This window comes from Corvus hawaiiensis, chromosome 3, assembly GCF_020740725.1.
Source record: "Corvus hawaiiensis isolate bCorHaw1 chromosome 3, bCorHaw1.pri.cur, whole genome shotgun sequence".
Lineage (NCBI taxonomy): Eukaryota > Metazoa > Chordata > Aves > Passeriformes > Corvidae > Corvus > Corvus hawaiiensis.
The window spans coordinates 58867799-58894811 of NC_063215.1; the positions used below are offsets into that span (position 1 = coordinate 58867799).

At 36.4% G+C, this 27013-nt stretch overlaps 1 protein-coding gene across 5 annotated transcripts in view; it reads right to left on the minus strand.

The window, feature by feature from the left end:
• AHI1 (Abelson helper integration site 1) overlaps positions 1-27013 on the minus strand; it is a 90091-nt gene that overhangs the window by 31956 nt on the left and 31122 nt on the right. For all 5 annotated transcript variants that reach the window (XM_048297687.1, XM_048297684.1, XM_048297686.1 and 2 more), the window contains 2 exons: positions 25977-26179; positions 13931-14048 (listed from right to left, as the gene is read on the minus strand). In XM_048297687.1, the coding sequence (XP_048153644.1) occupies positions 13931-14048; positions 25977-26179 (321 nt within the window). The remainder of the gene's footprint in view (positions 1-13930; positions 14049-25976; positions 26180-27013) is intronic.

Sequence of the window (27013 nt, forward strand, 5' to 3'; positions counted from 1 at the left end):
ATCCTGAGAAAGTCATTATTAGTTTTGCTAAGCTCACCTGGACTATTTAAAAGCAAAAAAAGTAAAGTAAAATTGAAAAGAAACTTATTTTGTATTCTATTACATGTAGTTTGTGGTGTTCCCTATCAAAAAATACTTCATGAAATATAAAAACTGCAGTCCCTTGGAGTTGTAAATGCCCAACACTGAAGTAGCAACCTTCACTTTTGAGTTTAGTAATAGTTTTGCTTCTACTTTAACTTACCCTCCCTGAATCAGAGGAAATTGAGGTTTTAAGCAGGATTTATGATTATCTGTTTTCTAAAAATATGTAGTACAGTTAAATTTTATTTATTAATACAGGTAATTCCTATGTAATACAGTTAAATAGACTTTATCTGCAACTCTCGAAGTGTCTTATGACCTCATGACTCTACTCATGTCTTTAAAAAAATGTATTTGACTGCAGATAAAAGGCAAAGAATGAAAATTATGCAAGGAAGGAAAACCAAGTAATTTACTTCGCATGGTTCTTCCCACAACAGAAATTCAGCAATGGCTAGTTACTCCCAGTAACTTACATCAAATTAGCCTGCCGTTCCACAAGTGAAAAGATGTAAGAAAATATGCTTGCAATACCACAAATAGTCTTTAAAATCAGCAATTTTTTGCAATGCAAAGTCTTGTCAGCTAAGTAAAAACAACCACTTACTGCATAAACTATTGAATTTCTGTATTACCGAGTAAGCCTCACAATGTCACACCACATCTTGACTGGAGAAAAAAAAAAAACACTTTAAATCTTGTAACTGCTTGAAGAACTTATGTAGCATTTTCCTAACATTTACATTCAGGGTAGAATAGTATCACCGACATCATCTGCAATATGCTGGAAAAAATAAGTCAGCTTGATATTTCAGGTCTCTATCATGACCAGAATAGCCACTACTTTCTCTATGACATTAGCACTTTCAGCCAGTACTGAATAGTAATTTTGACAAATTATTACCAGAAAATTCCATGAAATAGACAAACAATTCATACCTTATCAAACCTGAAAAATGCAGGACCATTGGCAGACACTGTATCAGGAAACCATTATATAAGATTTTTAATTTGGTCTCAAATCAAAAGAGTAAGGAAAAAAGCTCATGACAGACACACTTCTTACTGTATATTCAGAATTAGAAGATCATGTCTTTAAAATACACCCCCGAGTTTACTTTCCATTTTTTAGTTCAGAAATTAGACTGGTCAGATATTTCACGAAAATATGTCTGTGGGGAAACCAAACTACCCCATGAGAGCTTTCCCACATGCATACTTCTGAATTTTCAAGACAATTTATGAACTACTTTAAGAAAGAGTTTTTCTATGTATCAGTGCTTAGAACATGTATGAATAACTAAGCCCTTTCCAATTAGTATCCAATTGTATAGGGAAATATAATAATGGCCTGCAACCACTTTGGTAACAAAATCTGAATACACTTCCTTGCAAATAACACATGACAAAGCACTTGAGACTAATATTGGTATCATCTGTTACAGAAGAAAATATACTGAAATATTAAGTCCAACATTAAAGCAACACATTGGATATCCAGCTGGGCACAGATTTCAATGATGTTGATTTTTCAGTTTCCTTTATCTACAAGGTCTTCAAAGTCCTCTAGAATGCAACACCAACCTGTTACTGCTTTTATAGCAGTGGATTTTTTTGAATGTTTAGGTCTTAGGAGGGGAATATGCAAAAAAAAATAAGCATGGAAAATGTTTGCAATGAACATAATTAGGAAGCAATACTCCCTTTCATTTACACAGGGATAAATTTCCTGAGGAGAGGTAAAAGAAGGCAAATTAAGACAGGCAGGTTCATAAAGAGGTGCTGTGCCCAGCTTTGGGCTAAAACCACATTTCTGAAACTCTGGATTATCCTGGAGAGAACAGAATTCTCTCCAAGGTTCAATCAACAACACAAAATGCTGCAGCTGGGATTAGAAGACAGTAAGATTTTCCATTATCTCAGTGGCAAGCCAGAAAGTAAAAGTAACAGTTCTATCCAGTGAATTTGTATCTTATTTGTACAGGAATTTTGCAAGCAAGACTATTAGCACAGCAAGTTTAAAAATGTAAACACAAATATTAACGAAAATTAAATTCTGAACGACTGAAAAAAGAAACATCATTTGACTAAATATTTTTTACAGTATCATGAAATAAATTTGATTAAGCACTTAATCCAATACCATACCAGCTTTTTTCACATCATCACACAGGTAGTGCCAAACTGTTAAAAACTGCAGTACTTTAACATGTAAGCTTCATTATATGACCCATCCTCTCTGGTTTGACTACCAGTTGCAGCTAAAATCACTACTGACTAAGCTCATACAGCATCTCCAATAACCCAAAACCCAGACAAAAGCAGCAAGTGCTAAGTTTTCATAATCATAAGTAAGAGGAGAGTGATTAAGGTCTGAATATTCAAGGACAAGAAGTTCTCCACAGCCTATTCTGAAAGGAACCACCCATTTCTATACATTATGTGTTGTAAATAATATCAGAGTTTCTTTAAAACTGACTTCATCAACAACCGCTACAAACATCTGTTTCTTCAAAAGGACCAAACAACTGAAAAACAGAAAATTGTCTAGTAACACTCTTGTTTGGAAGTCTCAAAGCATATGTCTTAATAACCATGTTCAGTAGTTCAAACTTCCTAGATGGTTTTTGCACACGCTTACGTGCCAATTATTAACTCAAGAACTGGTGATACAGACAACCCTGGACACACCTTGTTCTCTTTGAGTGATTCCTGGAACTTACTCTGAAAATTATTTGTTTTGGTAAGAGAAGCTGATTTGCAGGAAGAGCCTTAATTGAAACCACAATTCCAATTGCTGAAGATCCTTTACATGTGTGAGTAGCAAAAAAAGATGGAAGTTTCCTTTATGTTCTGTACAAGAAGGAAAACAAATTTTCAATAAAGTACTGTTACCAAGGTACACATGATGTGGTATATTATAGATGTGCATCAGGTGGGCACTACACTCCAAATTTTGCACATAACAGAAGAACAATTATATTTCTTCTCCTCTTGTTGCTGTTTTTTATGCAGAAGCAGCCAAATCTGAAGCAAATATCATTGGGCAGAACATATATTATATGAGATTGAACTGCTGGACATGACAGGTGAAAAGCTACCACTAATTAATCAACATGTATATTCAGAACTTGTGTTTTGAACTATTCCTAAAATGAAAATTTCCAAGAACATGCTTGGAGTCCTTACAGGAGAAAAGTATCAACACAGGATAAGTTCTTCAACTAGCTCTGTTACAACATTCTCCTGAACAAGTAGAAGAGGTGACATCTCACAGACACCTCCTCTGAATTGAGACAGTCACAAAAAAACCCCCCACTTTAAGGACAGGACGATCCTTTTTTACTACAGAGGTGAACTCTGCTTAAATGTGATTATCCATAAATGAAAACTCAAAGATGCAGGGAGTAGGAAAATGAAACCAATTTAGGGTCTTCAGCTGAAAATACACCTTACAAAGTGAATCTTAATATGCTCTGCAGGTGCATAGTGACAACCAGAAGTTTGGTGAATGAATTTTCAACACACTTTTGCTACTAGGCAATTTGTCACAGCAAAAGATGCTCGATGCATATTTTGAAGGAAGCTCCAATTTTCTGTATTTTATTATTTGGCATATTAGCTGCAGCAGTCTGCTTCCTTTGACCAGTCAGGCTCTGAAAAGATTCCAGAAAGACCTGTATCAACATATGCCATTGCAACACCCTTCAGCTAATCTGTAAAAAACTCCAATCCATAGCACCAGAAGCTAGCATATATAGACAACCGGAGTAGAGATTGACAGGATAGGAAAAGGGGATGTGATATCTAGAATCATAAGGGGATGCTGGAATCAATCTTTAGATGAGCTACAGAGTGTAAAATATTATGTGTCACACAGTTGAGTAAGAGCTTTCTGCAAAGGGACTGTCCAGCAAGCCAGAACAAAGCCTGGGGTCAAGTGAGCAGGGGAGACTCTAAAAGGTTTTCAAATTTGCGTGTCTGTCATTTGAATTTTTTTTCTTTGCCTGGGGAAGTGAAAACTGAAGAAACTGAGCCCTAATTGGAAAACATGAGAAAGGAACCTCTGCAATCTCTTCCTTCACTGAGTGCCACAGGTTGCAGAGAACACCCAAATACAAGTTTTCAGAAGCAGAGTTTTAAAACAATTCTAGCACTTCATTTGAGGCCAACAAGCAATGAGTCACTGTTCCTTACAACCTCCAGCAAGCAAGAAAGTGAGCTAACAATGAGCAGACAGGCTCCCAGTGAAGCTCTCATTTCATCTGCATCAAGGCAGCACATTGAGGCCAGCTCTGTATATAACAGCAAACTACTGTGTGACAACAGCAACATCTGAGTTACACACCCACAGAGTCTTCACTTCTCTGTACCTGCCTTCTGCTTTGTTAATGCTTTCCCAAGCCACCATCCTCTATCATTAGCTTCTACAGAATCAACATGATCCATATCAAACTGTAATGATCAAACTGCATCACTACCACTGCCTATTGCAGAGCATAATATAGACCACATACACCCGAAGTTAACTTTAAAGGTATTATATTAGTAGAATGAATCATGTCAGGGAAGTTTGCTGTCACTGAAATTGGTGCTTCAGCAACAACAGTAACAAGTTGTCTAATGAACCCGTGGAAGTTTAGTTGCTTCACACATAAAAATCTATCAACAAAATTAGCAAAGGCTTTTTCAAAAAGTTGAAAAAGTATGCATGTGTACCAAAATGGGATGGATAATATATGTTTAAAACATAGATTTTTTTAGTTTTTAATGTATTGGGTTTTGTTAACTTGTCAAAACCAGCAATGAAATCAAAGTACTTTGGTCTCCTCTTGGGGAGATAGAGGTGTCTCCCTCCTGTGCACCATGGCTGCTACTGGGGTTTTTGCATAGTCCTCCCAGCTCCTCTGGAAATGACAGGAGCAGAAGGACTGGAGCAATACAAGAAGGGATCAATTTCTTCATTTTCTTCACTCATGTTTATTGCTGCACAGACAGCATCCTTGCTGACCTGAGCTTTCTAATGGAGGAGGGAACTGATACTTTACTGCACAGTCCTTGGCAGAAGGAGTTTCCCCTTTTGTGACCAGCTGAAATTTCAACTAAGCATGTTGTTGTCTCGTGGCTCAATAGACCAAAATTACAGACAAGCTCAGAGTGAAAACAGCTAACAGGACCTCTCAACTTAGGAATTAATTAGATTCAGTTGTTTTAGGATCCACAGAACTGAGAAAGTAAGGGCACACTTAGGCCAAATCACTTTTGGCAGAGACTTTCCACAGTACTACGTCACACCCTGATTTTGCAATCTATATCCACTGCTGCCAAACAGAGAGTAATGCTTCATTTAATCCACACCCTTGTATAATTTGGCTGAGAGTACTTCCTTTAGCCTGAAGGCTCAGCAGTAATTACCCTAACATACACCAATTTCAAATAAATATAAATGGTGTTCTTTAGATAAAGTTTTTGGAATCTTCAAAGATTGCTGTTATTGTGCTTTGTATTTAGTGTAATTTTTAGAGAAATATTTTAATTAACTTACCTAGAAGAAACATGAAAAAGAACATATAATAAAGGAACATGTGTATCTTTGATCTCAGTATAAATAATTCTAGCAAGTTTAACTAGAAAATACAAACTCTTCTGACGTTTATAACATTTTATCAATCAGATAGAAGAAACTGGATAAGCAACCTTTTAGAACAGAAGAACTAGATTGTCATTAATGTTAATGGTTATGTCTCTGTGTCTTTACTATTCTGTTGGAACATTTTTGTGGTTAGATGAATCTATTTATACAACTTATGTTTTCAAATTAAAAAATCATTTTTACTATTCATTTTGTAAGTGTAAACACTCAGCTCTTCTACCTTAAAACAAGGTCCTGTACTTGTGCCTTGAGCCAGAACTCTGACATTGTCCAGTGATGTGGGCAGCACAGCAGGGTCACAGAGTTCTGAGGAAGTTCCTTCCTCTGCAGAATGGCCTGAGCTACCTGTAAGCCATGATGAAGGCACAGGTGTGTCCCGTTACTCGTAATTTTTATTTACTGCCGAAGTCAGCTGTAAGCTGGAACATCGTGAGCCTTTGTAATCTGTTTGCACTGAAGAAACTGAGTCACAGCCACTTCAAAATGTAAATGGTATCACCAAATAGCTTATAAAAGAAGGAGGTATAAAAAAACCCCCAAAACCATCTTGTGATAGATGTTCCTATTGTTTTAAAAGAAACTAACTTTGAGAAAAATATCTGTAAGCTGTATTTTTGAGTTCTTCCATTGCATTATAAGCAAATAGTAACAAAAAACTTTTTCTTTCTCCATTCTCCCTTACACATTTCCATTAAGTCAAAGTGAGAGATATGAATATCTTAAAATGAATGATCATTTTCCCCAGGGGAGTTCCCATTCAAATTAACAGACATATATAAAAAGCACTTTAGACTTAATTCTCTTCTGCTTATGGTAAAAATACTTTTAGCAAACATCACTGTAGTTACATCAGCTGACACTTGCTGAGAGCTGATCTGTGGTGTTGAGCTGATGATTTCTCTCTACTGAGTTCTCCTACCATCTTTTGAAAAATAAAGAGAAAATCCACTAACTGGATCTAAAACTTAATTCATTATAATAAATTCTCAGTGACTATGCAGTAATCTTCAATTAAAACAAAAGCTTGTAATGACTGTAAAGGTATGTTTATCTTTGGTTAATAGTAGGAAAAAATCCCACAACAGAATAATATACTCAAAAACCAAGGGACTAAAATAAGTCAAGTTCACTCACTTAAAAAGTGCTAGTATTCTGCATTATTGTTATCCAGACCAAGTGGTGGTGGGGATGTTTAAGTAATTCAGTTTCCAAAAGAAAGAAAACATACATACTTGATCCAGCCGCAGAGTTAAATGCAATTACATCCTACAAATTACAGAAAATGTGAGAACTCTGCAAAGTTGCAATAAGATACTTTTTATAATAACAGAAGGCAACTAACATTTCTACAGTTAGGAATGTAAAAGAAAACACTAGGCAAAATTTTGAATTTTTTGGCATCAGTTTCCCATTGGAATAATTAAATGAAAAGGTCACATAAAAAAAAAAATCCATGCCCTAAAAATATTAGAATAGTTCTTTTGAAAATTTTTTGAAGTTTCAATTTCTGAAAAATGTGTCAGGCAGAATTAGTTCTTCAGATATGTGACAGAGCAGGAAGACAGCAAACTGCATAAAAACATAGAAAAATGTCTGAGAAGTTAGACAAGTATTAGGCACATATTTCTTTCATCTTGATGCACATTCCCCTTTTTCAAACACATGACATAATCTAGTAGCAGCAGACTGTAGCTTGCAGGAAGCTAAACATTCTGCAAGCACTTATTCTCATGTATCACTTCCTATGTTGGCAGCACCTCCACAGGACATACTAAAAGTGTTCTGCATTTCTATCCAGTTTCAGACTTAAAGACAATGGGCAGCAGACTGCTAATCAAAGATATTTCCCCCACTGGACTGGCTGATCACATGAGGCCATTAGGACTATCCCTTTCTCCCTCTGTAGTAGTAAGAATAAATGGAAAAGATAAACAGATTAGGCAACCAGTGCAGACTACTACAGCTATTTTGCACAGGCCTTATAATATCACTTCATTATTTGCTCAGTCAATAACACAGAAAAAGGCCAGCAGACTCACCAATGCTAATGAAATTGAGAAACTTTGTGAAATTATTATACATTATCTACTTCCCTTTTGTTTTTTCCTAAGTAAAATAAAGTAAAATAGTTTCCTATCATTACCTATTCCTCCTAGCAGCTTGTACTACACTCAAAGCACTTTCAACTAATAGTGTGGATAGTGAACCACTTTTAGGTGTGTATTTGGTTCTCTTCACCATAATATGCTCCTGCCCCAATTTTAAGAAGATATGGGGATAAAAAGAAAACTCTCAATGAGACTTAGACATTATGGCAAATTGCTACACCATTTCCATAGCTCTGATCTGTGCAGTCCTGCAGGCTTAATTGCTTTCACCATCACAGCAAATCTAAACGAAGCTGCTGGGTGAGCTAATGAGGCAGCTTACATTACAATTCAACAGGGAACAGTTATACCCAGATTCTTTCAAAACAAAAATTGAGTTCCTTTCTTACATTTATATTCTTCGCAAGAAGTCTTTTACACACTCTCAAGATATTTCTCTTAAAAATTGAATAAGAAAATATTTCACTCCTATGTTAAAATTTGATTTGTTAAAATATAGTATTTACAGTAATATGCTAGGATTAAAAAAAAAAAAGTATGCATTCAGTGATCTGTGTGCCATACAATTTGCCTGCATGGACTGGATCCCAGTAACAGATTTCTCCAAGGGGCACTCCCACTGGCACTCCCTCTAAACAAAAGTAGTACCCCTCCAAGGTCAAAATTATGTATTTTCAGCACAGTAGTGCGAGGAAGATGCCAATGCTGCCACCTGTACCACATGGCTTCTTTTAGTCATCTTCTGTCTTTCAATCAGTTCTTTCAAGAAATACTACAAATACTGTACTTCATGTTATACTTGGACTATATAGTACACATACATGCACACTTCAATTAATATATACTCTGTCATCTTTTTTAGTATCTCTTCGGAATATTTTGTTAATGATTATTCTCAAATTAGAAAAAATAAGTTATTAGAATAACAAACTGAATTCAATTGTTCATTTAATACATTTTCAATAACAGTTTGCGTAAGTCTTTTTTCCCCTAAGAGTTTCTAAGACATGAAAAGAATAAGGCCACACTGAACAAGTTTTCGGCGGACATTCTTCCTTGAGTGGCACAAAGTTATGTGAAAGGCAAAAACCCAAACAAAACCATCCAATTCCTCCAGGACTGTGGCAGTACTGAAGGAGAGATGTTACAGAGTTGGGGAGAAAGTATGAAATACTGAGAAAAAAAAAAATCAATGATTTAACATACATATGAGACTGCAACTTTTGATGTGTTTCTGCAGCATGTCTGCACAATATGAATTTTGCTGCATGGTGTACCTCCTTTTTCTGATTCTTAAAAAAAAACTCCAAGAATAAAAATGGTATTTTGAGAACATTTAATGATGCATAAGTTTTTCTGATATCTTTGATGTAGAAATCTATTTCACTGTTTGCTTGAGACTGAAAGAAGCAGTTTTAAATAGTCTATCAAATGTAACAGAGGACTTAAATGTGAAGTCAGTTTTGTTAATATCTTTAGAGCAATAAAGAGTGCTTTGAAGCTTTCCCTTTATATAGGTGGAAAACACCTTTGCCTGTCAGTTGTGTTAATGGAGAGAAAATTTCTAATTGTTCTCAACCCTGCCAAAATGTTATGTTTTTTGTTTTTGAGATTTTCTTTAAAGATACAAGAACCATCACGTTTCTAGCACATATGTAATTAATTTTTAAGAGCAAGTTTAATTAAATGGTTTTATTGAAGTCCAAAATTCAGTGAAAAGATCTGTGTAGTATTTATAGTCGAGCTTCAATCTCCCACATAATTAACAATTAGGGTCACTGTTAATTACAATGACTTGAAACCTAGAACTTATTTTAGAAAGCACGTCCTGAACAGAGTGGTAGCTACTGAAGAGACACTGTTGAATAAAGCCCAAAGATGCTGGATATTTCTTTCATGGCATGCCACAGACCTGCAAAACAGTGTCTCATAGGAAGGTGATTTCACTGTTCAAAGATGCTCACAGTCTTAAGGAGGAAAGGCAAACAAAACCAGAGGAGATTTTAATGTTTGTCAGCTAGAATGAGCAATCGAGAATCTGGAGCTTTTGCTACTTCCCTATTTGTTTAAAAAATAACAACTAGGAAATGGGTCATCCTGGGAGAAGTTATAAAGAGGAGCATATGAGAAGGAAGAGATGGGAATGTTTAAGACCAAGTCATGGATAATGGTACAGTGCAGTGCTGCAGAACAGCACTACAGGCCAGGTATGATAAAACTAGCACTAAGCATAAGCAGAGCTATATGGCATAGGCCAAGGTAAAACCTCAATTCTGACTATCAAAGACAGATCTTAAACAAATTTTATTACCAAGGAAGGGAAAAAAAAATTAAAGAAACAAAAAAAGAAGTTCAACAACCTTAAATACTACATACCTTTAGGGACAGATTCTTTAAGAGTACTAAACACCCATAAGACTTTGTGAATCTGAATTATAAATGTAAAACTTGAAGGGGATGATTTATTCTAAAGACAAACATCCAGTAAACTTTTCAAATTATTGAAATAGCTATGAGCACAGATACAGCTTTACTGAGTCAGACACAAAAATTATCCTATATGGTAAAATGAGTCACACTCTTGATGAAAAATTTCAGCTAACAGGCTATCAAGACAGACGGTAAGAAAACCCAAGTTCCATGGCTTTCTCTCAAATTTAAAACAATCTTTGTGAGAGGAAGGCACACAACACACATTTTCTTTAATTAATTTTGTTAATCTGATGAAATGTCTCTAATGAAATGCTTGATACATAACACACAAAAATAAGTTGATCCATGTCTTGTATCTGCTTTGTGGTATTTATTTTGCTAATTACTATTTGACAAAATTCATTATGTTTTTCTAGCAATTCTAACCACGCTCTTGACAAAACTATCTCTTGCACAGCACTGCATAGCGTCAATGGGAAAGCACTAGATGTTTTTAACCTTGAATTTGGCAAGACTTTCAACACTGTCCCCCATAACATTCTCACAGATGAACAGCTCAAGTATGCACTGTGTAAAACAGACAGTGTTGAAGTTGGCTGAGCTGTAGAGATCAGAGGTTTGTAACCACTCACATGAAATCTAACTGGAGACTTTAGACCAGGGGTGCACCCCAGAGGTCGATACTGGAGTCCATAATTGAACTTTTCCATTACTGACCTGGATTATAGGACTGAGTACACCCTCAGCAAATTTGCAGACAGTAAAAATCTGGGAGGAGGGGCTTATACAGCAGAGGGACGTGCTGCCATACAGAGGTGCCTTGACAGGCCACACAAATGGGCCAACAAGAACTCTTGAAGTTCAACAAGGGGAAATGCCAAGTCCTGAACTAGGGGAGGAATAATCCCATCCACCAATTCAGACTGAAATACACAAAATATCATTTAAAGATAATTAAAAATCCTTTCTGTGAGAATAGTCAAACATTGTAATAGGTTGGCCAGAGATGTTCTGGAGTCTCTATCCTTAGAGATATTCAAAACCCAAATGGACACAGTCCTGAGCTTTAGGAGAATCCACTTTGAGCAGGAGGGTTGGGCTCCATGGTCAATGGTATCATGATCTTGTCTTTACTCATCTCACATAAAGAATATTCTGTCATTGAGAAAGATACTGAAGTTCTCTATTAGATGATTAAACAATAAATTACTTAATTTAGAGCAAACTGGTTGGAAACAAAGGCAGTCTTGCCTCAGCATCCATGATCTTGAGGGAAGTGGGGAAACAGCAGAATTGATAGCAGAATAAGACTGGGGCTTCATGAAAGCCTATAAACCTGTAGAAGTATGCACTTGAAAAGCCAAAACATATGATACATCAGGGTATACAGAATCCATTTGTCAAAATGAACACACATATTTAAAAGCCATAGTAGTGAATATTACTTTTATCTGAAGTATTATATTACAAAGTCACATATAGCTAATTCAGCAAATGTATCTGGATATGAAAAGATTTAAAAGTCAGGAAAGATCGGCTGTATTACTGCTACTGCTCATATATCACAAAGATGGAAACACTGTTTTTCCACTGTTTCCTACCTCAGACAAGACCTAGGCAATTAAACTGTCTTTTAAAAAGAGAAGGCTGCATATATTCAGGCTACTACACTGTCCATACTACAAGACATCAGCTCCACCTTACCAAACTACTAGAGCATGCACATACACCAGTTATGTGGTTACATATATTGCTAACAGAGGTTTATGCATGTGAATGGGAATTCTGCATTTTGCCTTAAGAAGCACTGAACACGCAGCAAAAGGTGACAGAACTGAACTGTCAACATAACCTTCAGGATTATGCAACCATCTGCTGGAACTCTAGTACAGGCAATTGTTAACAATGCAACATCCCAATTAACATAAGTAAAAAAAGAAAATATATTTTGTATATAAAACCAACATAGAAAATAAAGGTTCTGTCCTTCCAGCACAATTCATACATCAATCGATTTTCTATTATTCAAAACCAAAATTTAACTGGCAGTTAGGCACTATGAATACAAGCACTTATCTTTACAGTTTATAACCAATGGGGAATGATGAAATAGATGAGTAAATCTTTTTCATGTTTCACTGAAAACAACTCTACCACAGTAGAACAACTTGAAGGCCCCCAAAACAACAGAGAAGTAATTAGCGATTTTAAAAGATTTTCTTACAGAAAAATCTCTTTCAGTTGTGGCCCACTAGTATTTTTATGGTTGCCTTCCCTTAAAAATCTTCATGGCTTCTTCTTTACTATAGTTCCTTTTTTACTATGTTTTCCTTGTATAAATAATACCCTGTACCGGTGGATCATCTTGGAATTATCAGTCAGTTTTAGAAACGAAAACATTGGGATTGTACATGAAGAGCTGTAACATACATTTATGTTTGCTCGTGGTGTTTAGGAAGTCTCTCCATCAACACTTTTACCTGTGCTTCTGCACAAAGCAAAATTCAAGAAAATAAAATTCCTTGGTTTGAGCAATACCAGGAATAGCCATTTAGAACAACTTAAAGTATATGTTAATGTTCTTTTAAGTGTTAGTCCACTTACTTTAAACATTCACAATATGTAAGTATATGTGTTCTACTGCTTCTGTAAGATTTACACACTGTGGAAATCCATTGGGCAACAGATGAATATTATTATGGCTCTAAGCTCTTTCGTTAAGGTAGAAAATCCAGAAGTTAATGGATGTATGGCCATTTGCATGGGGAAACTGACTAAGAGTGATTCTGAGACCAGTGGTCAATCATTTAGACCATGCTAAGGATCATTTCCCCAGCTGCTCAGAAAATGTAATCATAACTTCATTTGCAAAAAGAATTGTCTGCCTTTAGGAGATAATTCTATATAATTACAGAGATTATTCCTATCTTTATTATCTACATTTTAAATCTCTATTACCTGTTTTCATTTCATTATATATTCCACCCTCCCTCTGGAATTCTTTTTACTCTTCTCAAGGATACAAAACAAAAACACTTCGAAATTAAGGTTCCAATTTTCTGTCTTATTTTACAGGTGCCCAGAAAAAGAGAAAATTGCATGAAATTATAAATTTTATTATTAAATACTGTGATTAGCAACAAAACATATTATTAGCTAAGTAAGCATCACAAATGTACATAATTGCATTGCTTACCTTTTTCTCAAACACTTTCAATACAAAATATCTTTAGGAAAAAAAATCTAAAAACAGATTAAACACAACTGCAAAGAGACTATCAAGCACTATGGTTCTTCTATTAGTATATATGCTTTAAAATTCCATTCTTTTTGAGTTTCCATGCTTAAGATACTTCGGTAAGCATTAAAATATTATCAAAATATTAAATTAAGAAAAGCTGACAATCTCATCCTCTTCTAGGAACTTACAGCACTAATAAATAAGTGTACAGCTTAAAGAAAAAAAAGCATTACAAAGGAACATGCATCACTATTGGACTGTATCACACTGCACTTAAACAATATCACATATAACAAAATTGGGTTACTCCCTGAAAGAGCTACACAGCAAAATTTAGAAAGGCAGAAAAAAAAATTCTCATAGAAGTTATCAGCCATTCCCTAGAAAGAGCGAAGAAATAAAAATACTTACCGCCCTCAGTAGTGAAAGCATACAGAGGATTCAGTGGAGTACTCAGAGTGCCTGGCAGTCTTAGCTTGGAGTGTGGTGACAGAGATGATGATGCAGGAAGCAAGAGATTTGAGCTCGCCTGTAATAGGAAGACAAATCAGAAAGTGAAGTGTAATTTCCTGGGTGACTTACTGATGCAATAGCTAGAAAAGAAATATTTGCTTACTGTAAATAACTATTAAATTCCAGGAAAAAAAGTAAAACTCAAGTTGATGATGACTAACAACTTCAAATTTTTTTTTTTTTTTTTAGTATTTGGAGATACAGACTTGGAAAAATTACTGGCGCAGCTATAAACTGAATTGTGTGCTTATATATGGACACTAACTCTCAAGCAGTGCAAACAGAACTATTTGAACCAGCATCTCGTTCCACCTTCATGTATAAAAAGAAGACGACATTTACGTACGGTCATAAACTTGTAAATGTAAAATAATTTCTAACTTTTGAGTACTCAACCTACGCTACATCCATGAAGAGATACTCACCATTATAGAAAAAAAAAATCCTAAACCAGTCCTAGCACAAAACTGATTTCTGCAAAGCAATAAACACCAAGATCCCAGACACTTCCTACATGTAAATTACACATCATTCCAGTCCTAATTTCCATAGCAACAAAGATAATGTAGTTAAAATCTGTTTTCCTATGGAGTTTCTTGATAAACATACAACTATTACAAAGCAAAAGCCCTTCCCAAATTTTACTATTGACGTATTATCCAATACAGTCTATGAAAAAAAATTTAATTATCCTAAGCTTTAGTTGATCCAATTGAGAATTTTACTGTTTGTTAACTATATTTTCACTGCCTTAATACACCAAAGCCAAAGGGGAAGAAAAATAGGCTTTGAATAAAATACTTGCAACTTTCTTCAAGAAAGATATTCATATGCTAAAATTCTTATGAGTTATTTACGTAAGACACCATAGTTCTTGACCTTTTCAAAAGTCAAGCCTGTTTCATCACATAGAATAAATGCACATGGTCACTTAACCCAACTAAAAGCTCCCAGTCAGTGGAGCACTACCTCTGGCCTCAGTAAACTCCAAATCAGAACCTTAAACTTCAGTTGTAGGCTGGTGATATTTTGCAAATTTTCAAACTACTGGCTTGTAAATTCTGTTTAAAGAAAGGAGACAATCACCAATTCACTCTAGTTTAACTATCTCAAAAATGATATATTTTATCTATCTATTACTTCTGTAATTCAATAAATATTATTCTATTCAATAATGCATAATATTTGGGTCTTGGTAGGTGTACTGGAATGCAGGTAGTATAGCAGTAAAAATGTGTGTTGAATTACTTGACTGGGCCAGAGAGTATCTGCCACCATCTGCTCTGCACCACTACACTAGACCTTCATCTTAACATGTCTGTTTTTTGTGCAGGAATATGGATTTAATTCTGTGGAGGGAAGTTTATAGTAAAAACTGTCTTTGACTAACAAGGGACTCTTGCCAGAAAGGTGCACAATTGTAATGACTACTTCAACAAAAAGAAAAGCAAGATAGAAAATCAGATTAATCACTGAACATGATTTTAAAAAGCCTTACACCTGCTAGATTTTACTACAGTGTACAAATTTAAATGAATGCTAGTAAACACAAGCTGTGAAATGTTTTCAGAATGGAGGCCTGTTTTTCTGAACAACTGCAACAACAAAAACAATCTGATTTTCCTACATTTACATATGCAAGCAAGTAAACTTCATTATTATAAAGTTTTCCCTGATAAAAAAAATGGTGGAAAGCCATTAGCTTATGTGTTTACTAAAACACAGTAAAAACAATCTGTTCTGCAAATGTTTCGAGCTCAGCATTCCAGTGTTTCATCTTCTTTAATCCACTGTAAGCTCTAGGGAGAGCCTTTCTCCCTAGATGAATGAGAAGATCTCCCCTTTGCATGAATTCCTTGCTGAGTGCACACTACACTATAAGACAAATGGAGGCTTTCCAGTCAAATATTTTAATGGAAGTCTCTTTCAAATTTGCTATCAAAAATTAAGTTTCAGATAATACCAGGAAATGAAGACAGGTTGAATATACTGGCCTTTGGAAACCAAACTAAACAGGGCAGAGCAAACTATTGAAAACTAGCACTTAGGAGATGCCTCCCCAGTTCATCCTGGAAGGAAGAATTATGAAGCTAAACTTGTTTTGATTCTGGTCCTTGAACGAACTATTTAAGAGATATGGAACTCTATGTAAATTATTCCTGTACAACATTTAATTAACTTCTCTTTATTTTCCTGCTGTACTATGCAAACACTCTCACTATACATGCGAAATAGCACGCTTTGAAATCAAGAGCAACAGACACACACAAGAGAAGACTGAACGTGTGGTCCTGAAGATTTAAGGAAATCACCCGTACTAAAATGCAGCGTAAGTTCTCTTAGAATACTTCCTTCTTCTCCAGGCCCTTAAAAACAAGATAAAAACCATTTTTAATAAAAGAGCTTTTAAAAATGAAGTTTTAAATCTAAGCAACCTCACAGGAAGTGATTAATTCCTCCCCTTTATGTCAGTGAAGCTGAATGCAGGTGAGCTATAAAAGACTGCCCATCCAAAGCAGAGACAAAACCTGAGTTTTAATGACCTTTCTGCCACTAGCTCTTAAGCATTATTTAAATCTCTAAGAGGCCCAAGGAGGAAAAAAAAAGCACATGTTAAAAGAAATGGGAAGCACTCAGTTAGTAACTGAGGACTAGTGATCCAAGCACAACTGTTTCCAGGTGAAGTACAGTGTTCCATGAAAAAGAATTAATTCTCCTACAACAGGCGGACATAAGACTACCCACAGAACAAAATGAAGCAATCTTTTTTTTTTGAAATGCATGCTGTGGGAAGGCATTGCTAAATACCTTTACAACAACGAGCAAAGTTGGCTAAGATAGCCAACCATCAATTTACTTATTTTTCACAACAGGCTCCACTTGCTTCATGCCCAAACCACAGCTTTATCAAAGACACAGTTTACTACTATCATGAACAGAGTAAAACTAAGAGTTAAAACATTTGTATCATTTTTGTCACAGTAAAGATACCTATATAATTTTTGCCAAGTTTAAACAAAGACTACTTGCATTTTCTGTTAGGGCAGCTCTATGCAAATTATGCAAATACACATTTTCAGTGGAACTAGTTTTCACATTAAAAGTGAATTGCATGAGACAAAAAATAGAATGCTCTAAGACTTGACAAGGTGACAAAAGCACTTTCTCTTTTTCCTAAGAATGCAATTTAATGACCTTTGCAATGAATATAATCAACATTTCCATATATACTTGCGAGCCTAATCAAGTTGGTCAGCTCTATATTACTTTTCAATCTCTTAGTTTTAGGTTTCTCTTCTGAAACTTTATGTCTCTAGGACACTGCTTTCAAAGACAGTTTAAAAGCATTAAGACATTATTCTTCAGAATTTAAAAGCTGAATCTGAAATAACAAAACCCCATAATACAAATTCATATTTTTCTCAATGCTAGAAGAAAATACATAGGCAATAATGCTTAAAGTAGGAATATGGCACTACGGCTTTTAAATTTGCAATGTAAGTTTGAATCAAGTTTACATCTATGTAAAAGTACAATCGCTTCTACGACAGTAGCACTAGAAGGACTCCAATGAAAGCTGGAATTCTATTGTGGTAGAAGTCCTACAATCACTTAGAGATAACCTCTTCTGGTCTTAGATAGCTCTAGGCTAAGTAGAAAAACCAAACATAGCTAAAACGAGATATTATCCCCACACACAAGCAAAATGAAATAGATTTACTTTGCTTGTCTGAAGCAAGTATGTTCCCCTGAGGCTTCTACAGTCCTCTTACTCTGATTATCCAGATCAGGAACTTGTCTACATGGCAGTATGGTTTCCTTGTAACTTGAGTGCTCAGCTGTTTTTCCTCATAGAAGCCCAGAAGTGACCAGGGCATACATATAAAAATTGACACTAAAAGAAGCTTCATGCTACAGTTTAGTCATTGTCTACAGATGCTATGTCTCATCACAAAGTAATTATGTATACTCAGTTCCTTAGCTCTGCCAGAGTTCTGGCATTTCAATTACATGTTACTTCAAAAGCTTTCTTCCTTTCTTCTTTTTCTGTCTTTAAAAAAAATGTTAAGGAGAAATTAAGATTATTATAAACACTTGGAATAGTAAGCTTCTTTCATTTAGTCACTAGGAACACTAAATTCTTTGTACAAGAAACAAAACAGTTAAATAAAGGCTCAGTTATACAGAGGACTCAGCCATTAAATACAAAGAGAACGACACAGGATTCAGCCATTAAACGTGAAGAGAACGACCTTTCTGGAATTGGATAAAACTGGCATTTCAGCTTAAGAACATGCCTAGATATACACATCCTAGTAGAAATGGGCTATGTCACCGTCAACAACAGTAAAAAGTAGATTTGTCTTGTTTAGTAAGAGCCAAGTAGCTTATTATGTAAACTGTGACTTCATGCTATGATTAATGCTATCAAAAAACATATGACCAGGGGGGAAAAAAATCCATTACTTCAATAGTTAATTTTAAAATGGCTTTTTTTTGCAAATGAAAAATGGATGTAACCTGTCCACACACAAAGATACTTGTCCTATGATTTTATTTCTCTTTCTGTTATGAAAAATAAGACACCAGCAATTCTTCTAACTCAAATTTTGTCACACATACAAACCTACTCCTTCATACCTGCTGGTAAAAGACATTAGGGTGTTATGACTCTAAACACAGTACAGAGCTTCAGGTACTCAGATGTTTTTAACCCCACCCCACCTACCACACACAACACAAACTCCCCCCAGCCCCCCTGTACCTGGTTATACTCTCAGCTTAATCTTGTCTATCATTCTTTAACTCTCAGTTAGAGTCTCTTAGTACTTGAGCCACGATCCATTTCCTTTCTGCACCAAACACAGAATCGAGTTGGTAAAGACCTCCAAGACTACTGAGTCCAGCCTTTGAACAAATACCACCCTGTCAGCTAAACCACAGCACTAAGTGCCAAATCCCATAATTTCTTGAACATTTCAAGGAATGGTGACTCCACCACCTCCCTGGACAGACAGTTCTAATACTTAACCACCTTTTCAGTGAAGAAATTCTTTCTGATGTCCAACCTGAACCTCCTCTGATGCATCTTGTGGCCATTTCTTATTGCCCTGTCACTTGTTGCCCGGGAGAAGAGGTCAACCCCCCACCTTGCCACAACCTCCTTTCAGGCAGGAAGAATGTTCTTCATGTTGCAAGAAACTCTATCACAGCCCCAATAACCATTACCAAAACTGTCATTAATATTATTAATTGACTCAGTGCCCATTTAAAGTATTTTCTCTTATTAAAAGTTTCTAATAAAAGCTGCTTTCTCAACAACTTGGTGACAACAAGCCAGCTGGCAGAAGGAGAAGTAATTTGCTGGGTTTTAACATGAATGAATCCAGCTTTCTCTGCTTTAAAATACTATTTGAATAAACATAGTGTGCCAGTTTGGACACCCCAAGACACATAGCAATACTCAGACAGCCCTGTTTAACTTTGTTCAGCAGGGACAAAATAAACATGGAGTAACTACTCTGTAACTGTACCAACATTTATGACTAGACAGGTAATAGGGTAAAACTTAAAACAAAACCAATCAGTAAAACCCACACACAGTAGAAGTCCTTAATCAGTGAGTAACTTTTCCTTAACTTTACGAACTGTACGAACTTTTGTGGCAGGAAAGCTAGTACAGGAAAACTGAAAACAAAATTAAAGAAACAACCACTAAAATCTTCACACAGTAAAAATTCTTAACACCAACTTATTTTGCTCTCTGATAAAATTATTATAAAAGTATATTTTGATGCTAAAAAATGAATGAAATTCATTTTCTGGCTGGCATACCATTTATATAAAACATAAGTCACTGAGACACATACAATGGTGAAAGAGGTCATGGTTTAACTCTAACCTAGGCAAAACCAACACATACATCTATTTTGACTGTGCTGCTTTAAAATTCACCTGTTGGTTGCCAAAAATGAAGAATGCATAAAAAAATTCTTATTAGGCAAAGAATCTTCTAACATAGAAAAATATGACAGACTTTAAGAACCTGACCTGCTTTGTAAGATTTTCAGACAGCGGTGGGGAGGGAATCAAGTGAAAAACAAATCACAGAAAAAAACTCCATTATTTGTTCAACTTTTTCTAACACAGGCAACTTTATTAAACCTAGAAAATTTAATGAAATGGCAAGAAAAATTCATCACAATTTCTGAAACCTTTCTATAATAAAACATTTCTTAAAGACAAAGTAAAATTCTGGCAAAGCTTTTATAAGCTATTAAGTATTTTACCTATATAAAGCTTCTAGTAATAATTCAGCCATTTCATATCAACAATCAGTTTATGAAATCACAATGATTCAACAGTATCTGCTTGGAGAAGAGAAATGGAGAAGAGGTTTATAAAGGTTATCTTTACATAGCAAATGAAATGCACAGGATTATAGGATATCAGATGCACCATGGCTTATAAAATACATCCATGTTCTCTACTAATATGATAAAAAATTAAAAAAGAGATTTTAAAAATACTGCACATTTCTTATACATATGATAAGATTGTAGAACACCAGTACCTTTCCTGGTAGTTTGTAGATAAAAATTTTGTATTGCTGGCACAATTGAGTGAAACAGCTATTTCAGCCTGCAGGAACATTGCACCATTTTCTTGTACTAGGCCAAGAACATTCACAAAATAGGCAATGTTTTAAAAAGAGTCCTCAGTACTTAATATATTATGAATTCTGGTTTTCCATCTTCAGGTAGAAGTTATAGTAAGTTACTACAGAATTCTTACCTTCCAGATCTGCACTAAACCCCGGAAGTCAAGCATGGTATTTCAGAATTTACCAAAACCAAGATGAACCAGAGGACAGATTCTTACAAGACTGAAAATGGTAGCATGAAAAAATACACACCACTTGGGCATCCAGCTCTGCCTCTAGGTTTTTGTTGCAGACAAAAGCACAAGTTTCCCTCTTCTTCCACTTGATGGCTTAGATAGTATCAGTACCATGTTTATGTGTTCCCCAAAAGGGTTGCACGCTTTTTTCTGAAAAGCAGTGGCTTTAAATTCTGTTCTATTTCAACACAAGAAGATGTATTTTGCATCTCCACTAAATTTTAAAAGGAGACCATCTGAAAGGACTCTAGTATTTGATGTATACTACACAAAAGTATTGTTTATGAACATATTTTACAGTTGTACAGCTCAGTGACGGAAGTTCAGTACATTCCATGCAATCCGAGATGTAAGCTTCTGGATTCTCCAACAGTACCTACTTCCTTTATGAATTGTGCCACAGCAATAAATACACTCAAAGGACAGAAAACAAAAACCAAATAGTTGTAAGCATTTCTGTACATAGGAAAGAATACTTTTACATTCTACTTGTCTAACATTGTATTTATTATGCTCCGAGTATCAGAATTTTGGTAACCACTTTGATAACCTTTTAATAACACTTTTCAGAAATACATCATGAAGTAAAGACTGGAAAAGCTAATCATACTTTAACTTAGAAGCATTCATATATTGAGAGATAAGGCAGCCAACATATAATTGATTCCAAGTCTAGTACTACAGAGTATACACTGATGCTATTCGTGAGTGCGACAAAGGGGTCAAGCATCTAAAAGCCCAATTTCAGAGCTGGAATACTACATCTTCAAAGAAAGCCCTTCTCTCCACACCTACACAACATATATCGTCCCCTTGTTATGGATAGTTAAAAACAGGTTTTTTCACTGCTAGATAGAAGTGAAATTTAAAAAACAAACAGTAACATTGAATGAAAACCACTTATGAGCACTCCCAAGAGCCAGAGATGAGTTAAATGTTTTCCTATCAAAAACTTCTATGAATAGAATCATACATTAGTATTAGTTCCCTTAGGCAGAGATAAATAATAATAACTGCTGCCAAGATTCACTACTCTGTAATTTCTCTGTGTGGTACACAAGCTGATTCTGCATTCTGGCTCCATACAGAAATTAATTTTTACCTTTTCTATCAAACGGTCTTGGCTTTTGTGAATTGCTAAAGCTTTAGCACAATAGTCAACTCTCAGTTCTAATTACACAATTTCTGGGTTAATAAGAATGGCAATGTTGCAGAGGAGAAGAAAAGAAACTTCATCTATCTCCTAATTCATTAAGGTTCATGTTCAGGTAACAAAGAAGAAAAACAGAAAAATAAAAAGCTATTGGTTCTAAAGGGACCTGGAAAAAAGGCATGGGTCATAAGACAAAGACCTCAAGCTCATACAGGATCAGAGTACTCTCTATTTCTATCTAGCTTAACCCAAACTTTAATGTACTGACATTTTCTTTTCCAATCCTGTATCTAAGTCACAGAACTCCAAACTCTGCACTTAAAAGTTAGTTTTGAATCCAGCAGCTATGCTGCTAAGTTCACACATGTTAAAACCAAAGACCCCTGTTTTGTCAGATTTCCTGTTTTTATGTTCCAGCACCTTTGTCTCATAAAACATGACTCCAGGCATTACCTTAGGCCAGGTCTGCAAGGTATGCTGCCACCATGCTTGTCCCAACATGGTATTTCCTACATCTCTGGGACAAGGGCATGCAAACATGACCCAAAGACCAGGACTACTGTGCACTGGGGCAGCCCCACCTTGAGTGCTGTGTGCAGTTTCAGGTGACACAACATAAGAAAGACATTAAACTATTAGAGAGTGTCCAAAGGAGGGCAAAAAAAATGGTGAAGGGCCTTGAAGGGAAGCTGTATGAGGAGTGGCTGGGGTCACTTGGTCTGTTCAATCTGGAGGAGATTGAGGAGAGACCTCATTGCCATCTACAACTCCCTCATGAGAGGAAGAGGAGGGGCAGGCACTGGTCTTTTCTCTGGTGCCCAGTGACAGGACCTGAGGAAATGGCCTGAAGTTGTGTCAGGGGAAGTTTAGGTTGGAAAATGTTTTTTCACCCAGAGGGTGGCTGGGCACTGGAACAGGCTCCCGAGGGAAGTGGTGACAGCATCAGCCTGCCGGAGTTCAAGGAGTGTGTGGGCAATGCTCTGGGGCACATGGTGTGACTCTTGGGGATGGCGCTGTGCAGGGCCAGGAGCTGGACTTGATCTCTGGGGGTCCCTTCCAACTCAACATATTCTGTGATTCTGTGAAATACATACAAAGTAACACCTGTGTTTTCACCTGGATTTTTAATGTTCCAACTTGACCACAGGGCAGCAAACCACCCTATGTGTGGTTTCCTAAAGTAATCTTTTTCCATTTTTGCTTGTCTGTTCCCAGAAATATTAGCACATTCTCACACATGTGGCTGAGTGGCAACTTTTAAGAGTTCTACTCTGACAAACACTTTAGAAAACCATTTATGTGAGTGTGCATTCTAACAAGCCTTCCAGCAAAGCCTGCTTGCACAGAGCCATCATTTTTCATATGAGAAAGGGAATTGCACACACATCAAAAACTAATTCCCAATTACAAATGAGTAGAAATTTTAAGTTTTAATGTTATATAATTTACTCTGGGGCTGTCCAGAATGGGATAAATCAGGCAGGCATTATTGCAGCCACATGCAAAAAATGATCCTATCCCTGCTTGAAAAAGATCTTCTGCTGTCCCCTGAGTGTCATGTTGGATCTCTGGAAAGATCAGCATCAAGACTCCTTTCAAAGAAATCTTCTCCCCAATATCCCAGTGGTTTAAGGCCATGCAAGGAAGCACTCTCAGTGTTTATAATCACTACTGCTATGTGACAGATAGCAAACTGGATGTGGATGCTTTCAACCACCATCCTGTACTGTTTGGAAACTCACACAGTGAGAAGACTCAGATGAACTTTTTGACATCTCCCACACAGGTAGAGAGTTTTGGAGGATGCTGTCAAAAGCACTGATCATGTCTCTGCTCACAGTGGACTTACTCATCCCAAACTGGTCAATGGAAACCTAAGGTTACAAAACTCCAGTGGCTGAAAGTTAATTCTCCCAAACACAGTTGTAGGCTTTCTATTTCATCTAGTTACATGGTTCTGCTAAACCAGATTTGTCTCCCACAGTCCAGAACCACTGGTTAATCTGGGAATAAACAGTGCAATGATAAATACTCTCATAAATTCTCTATCCCCATCTTTTTCTTCATATGACCAGATATCCAGAACAGTAAAAATTTATCCTGGAGTATCTTCCTGGAGTACTTGTCCCAGACACAAGGCTACATGCTCCATCCTCTCCATGTTGTGCCCTTCTCTGATACACAACTTGAAGGCACTTGTGCTCACTCTAAATGAGTAGGAAGAGAATGAGCAGAAGGCAGAAAAAAGGTTTGCTTCCATGTATCAGGCCACATGTAACTGAAAGGTAGAAGCAGCTTGCCACTGTTATCCATGAGAGCTAGCATGTGGTGTTTCATGAAGGGGTTCACTGGGAGTTCACAGTTCAAAAATCAAAGGTCTGTGGGATAGCTCTCTTCCAGAGAGTTTCAAAACTCCGGCCTAATAGGGATGCCAAAGCCAAGGAACCAGACTAAATCTAATCCAAAGTAAAACCCCTACAGCACGATGACAGTAGTTACAGCAACCTCAGGAACAACTGCTTTCATCTACTCATCTGCTTCTTTTGTGATTCACTACTTTTTAATGCAGACAAAACCTAAAACTACATTTAAAAAATCTACACATACTCAAAAGTACTTCAAAATGAAAAATAGTAAGTGCAAACCCAAATGCAGTTCAAGTTATTGTGAAAAGTAATTATAACTTCACAGTGATATTCAGGAACATTCTGCATCCTTGCTGCATGCAAAATTGTCTCAAGTCGGGGAATTTAATTTAATTAAATTTATTGCCAATTACAAAAGCTTTAATTACCAATTTGGGTATTGAGAAACAAGACAAATAGTAAAACACCCATCCAAAGAAAACACTTTTCATCTCTCTTTGTCTGTCTGCACTTCAGGCACCGCTTATTTCTCCTTTCTAGTCCCCAGTCTCCTTGCTTTTGCCATTATGTTGCACTCAGTCCCTTTGGAGAGGCAACGGATGAGTGGGGCAGTACAGTGAGGTTACTGCATAGTGACTTGCTCTTTTTGACTCTTCTTGTTTCTTGCTCTTTTCAACTGCTTTAGTATGGATCCTCCACCAGACAAAATCCCCTTTGGGATTGTATCTGTCCAGCATGCATTCTTCCATGAATTGCAGCCCCTTCAGAGGTGTACCATTAGCTGTATTTTCTTTTGTGTGCCCTCATATATCTCTTGTCTCTCTCTTCAAGCCTACTCTGTTATTTCCCCCATATTTCTATTTCTGCATTGTTTTGTGTCTCTTGCATCACCTTCATGCCTCCTTCTGTGTCTTCTTTCACATCTCATTTCACACAACCCCTCACATCCCTCCTCCTTGTATCTTCACTTGTGCCCCCGACACATTTTCCTTTGCATATCTCCTCTGCTGTGGTGTTTCCTGTCTCTAGTCAGTTCTGACTTTTCTTAAGTCTGTTTTCTCAGAGATGCCATATTCTGTTTGGTTCCAGTTTCAGTTGTGCAGTGGGTCCATATCATCCTTCACTGAGCTGGCTTGAAACAGCTGTGCCCAGCACAGGGAAGACCATGCTTTCCTCCCAGCCCTGGAGCTCCCTAAAACCCCTGCCATTTACGCCACATACAATTTTTAAGGTGGACAGGAAGCTCAGCCGTAATGATTTATGGATCTGTGATTTCACATAGATGGACAAACAGCAACGGGCACTAGCATAAAAACATCCCTTGTCATCAGTACTTGAAAAACAAAATTAAGGTTTTTATGATTGCTCTTTTCTTAAGAGCTACTTACACCTGCATTAATATTAGTGAGAGATTTATTAATTTCCAAAGACCAGATGCCATGACAACACATATGGTTTTTTATGTATACCAGTTCCAGAATATGGGAAGACTACAAACTTCTGAAATTAATTAAATCTGACTTACCATAACAGAATCAAGTTTTTGTTTCACCTTCTGCATTCTCATTGATGCTCTTGCAACATTGACAAACTGATCTGCTGGAGACATCACTGAGCTCTTTTGTACAGGAATTTCAGAAAAACTGCTAAAGAAGTGTGGCCCTCTTGGTGCAGCTGTGGTAAGTGATGAACTGAGATCTCTTACGAGTTCAGCTTCCTGTTGTGCAACTGTAGAAATAACCAATATTAATGTCTCAGGTGAAGCCTTACATTGCCGTGGGAAAAAAAACCCACTGGAGGATTGCAGCCATTTTGTCAGCCACGTCTTCAGTCAAACACCATCAGAAGCTGTACCAATAGTGCTATAGGGAAAACCTGAAAATTACATGAAATTTTCCCCTTACTACCCCTTTTTTTTTCCCTAACTCTTCTGATAAAAATATCTCAATTCTGTTATCTGTGTTCAGCAGCCTCTCATACAGAACTGGTATTTTTGTATTGCTTATGAACACCAGTGCTCCTCATGCAGAAATATTGGCATTGGGTGGGGGGAGGGAGTGGGAAGAGAAAGGAATTTTTCAAAGGCAATAAAGTTATAAAGCTTGCACTGAGTTCAAGTCAGTGACATTTCACATTTTTTTCCAGCCTAGTTCAAGTGAGTTTATTATATTTGAGCAATTATTTCAGAAGCTGACAGACATATTATACATGCACAGGACACACTGACTGACAAATTGACTTTTGCAGTTTTTTGTACTATGGTCTCAAGCCAACAAAGGTTAAAAGAATTCTTCATGCAAGTTCTGCCTAGGATATTAATAAAACTGTTGGTGTATCTAAAATACATAGTGTCGGAGCCTTAAAAATTGTGTGTGACTAAAATTAGCTTTACTATATGTTTAAATCTTTCAACACTATGACAGTATGACTATATTCTAAAAGCAAAGAGGGTGCTTTTAACCAAAATAGGAACAAAAAGATAGTAACCAACAATGCAAGAAAAAGACCACAACCTATGCAAAGTCTTACTGTCAGCAGTCAGAAGACACAAATAACTATGAC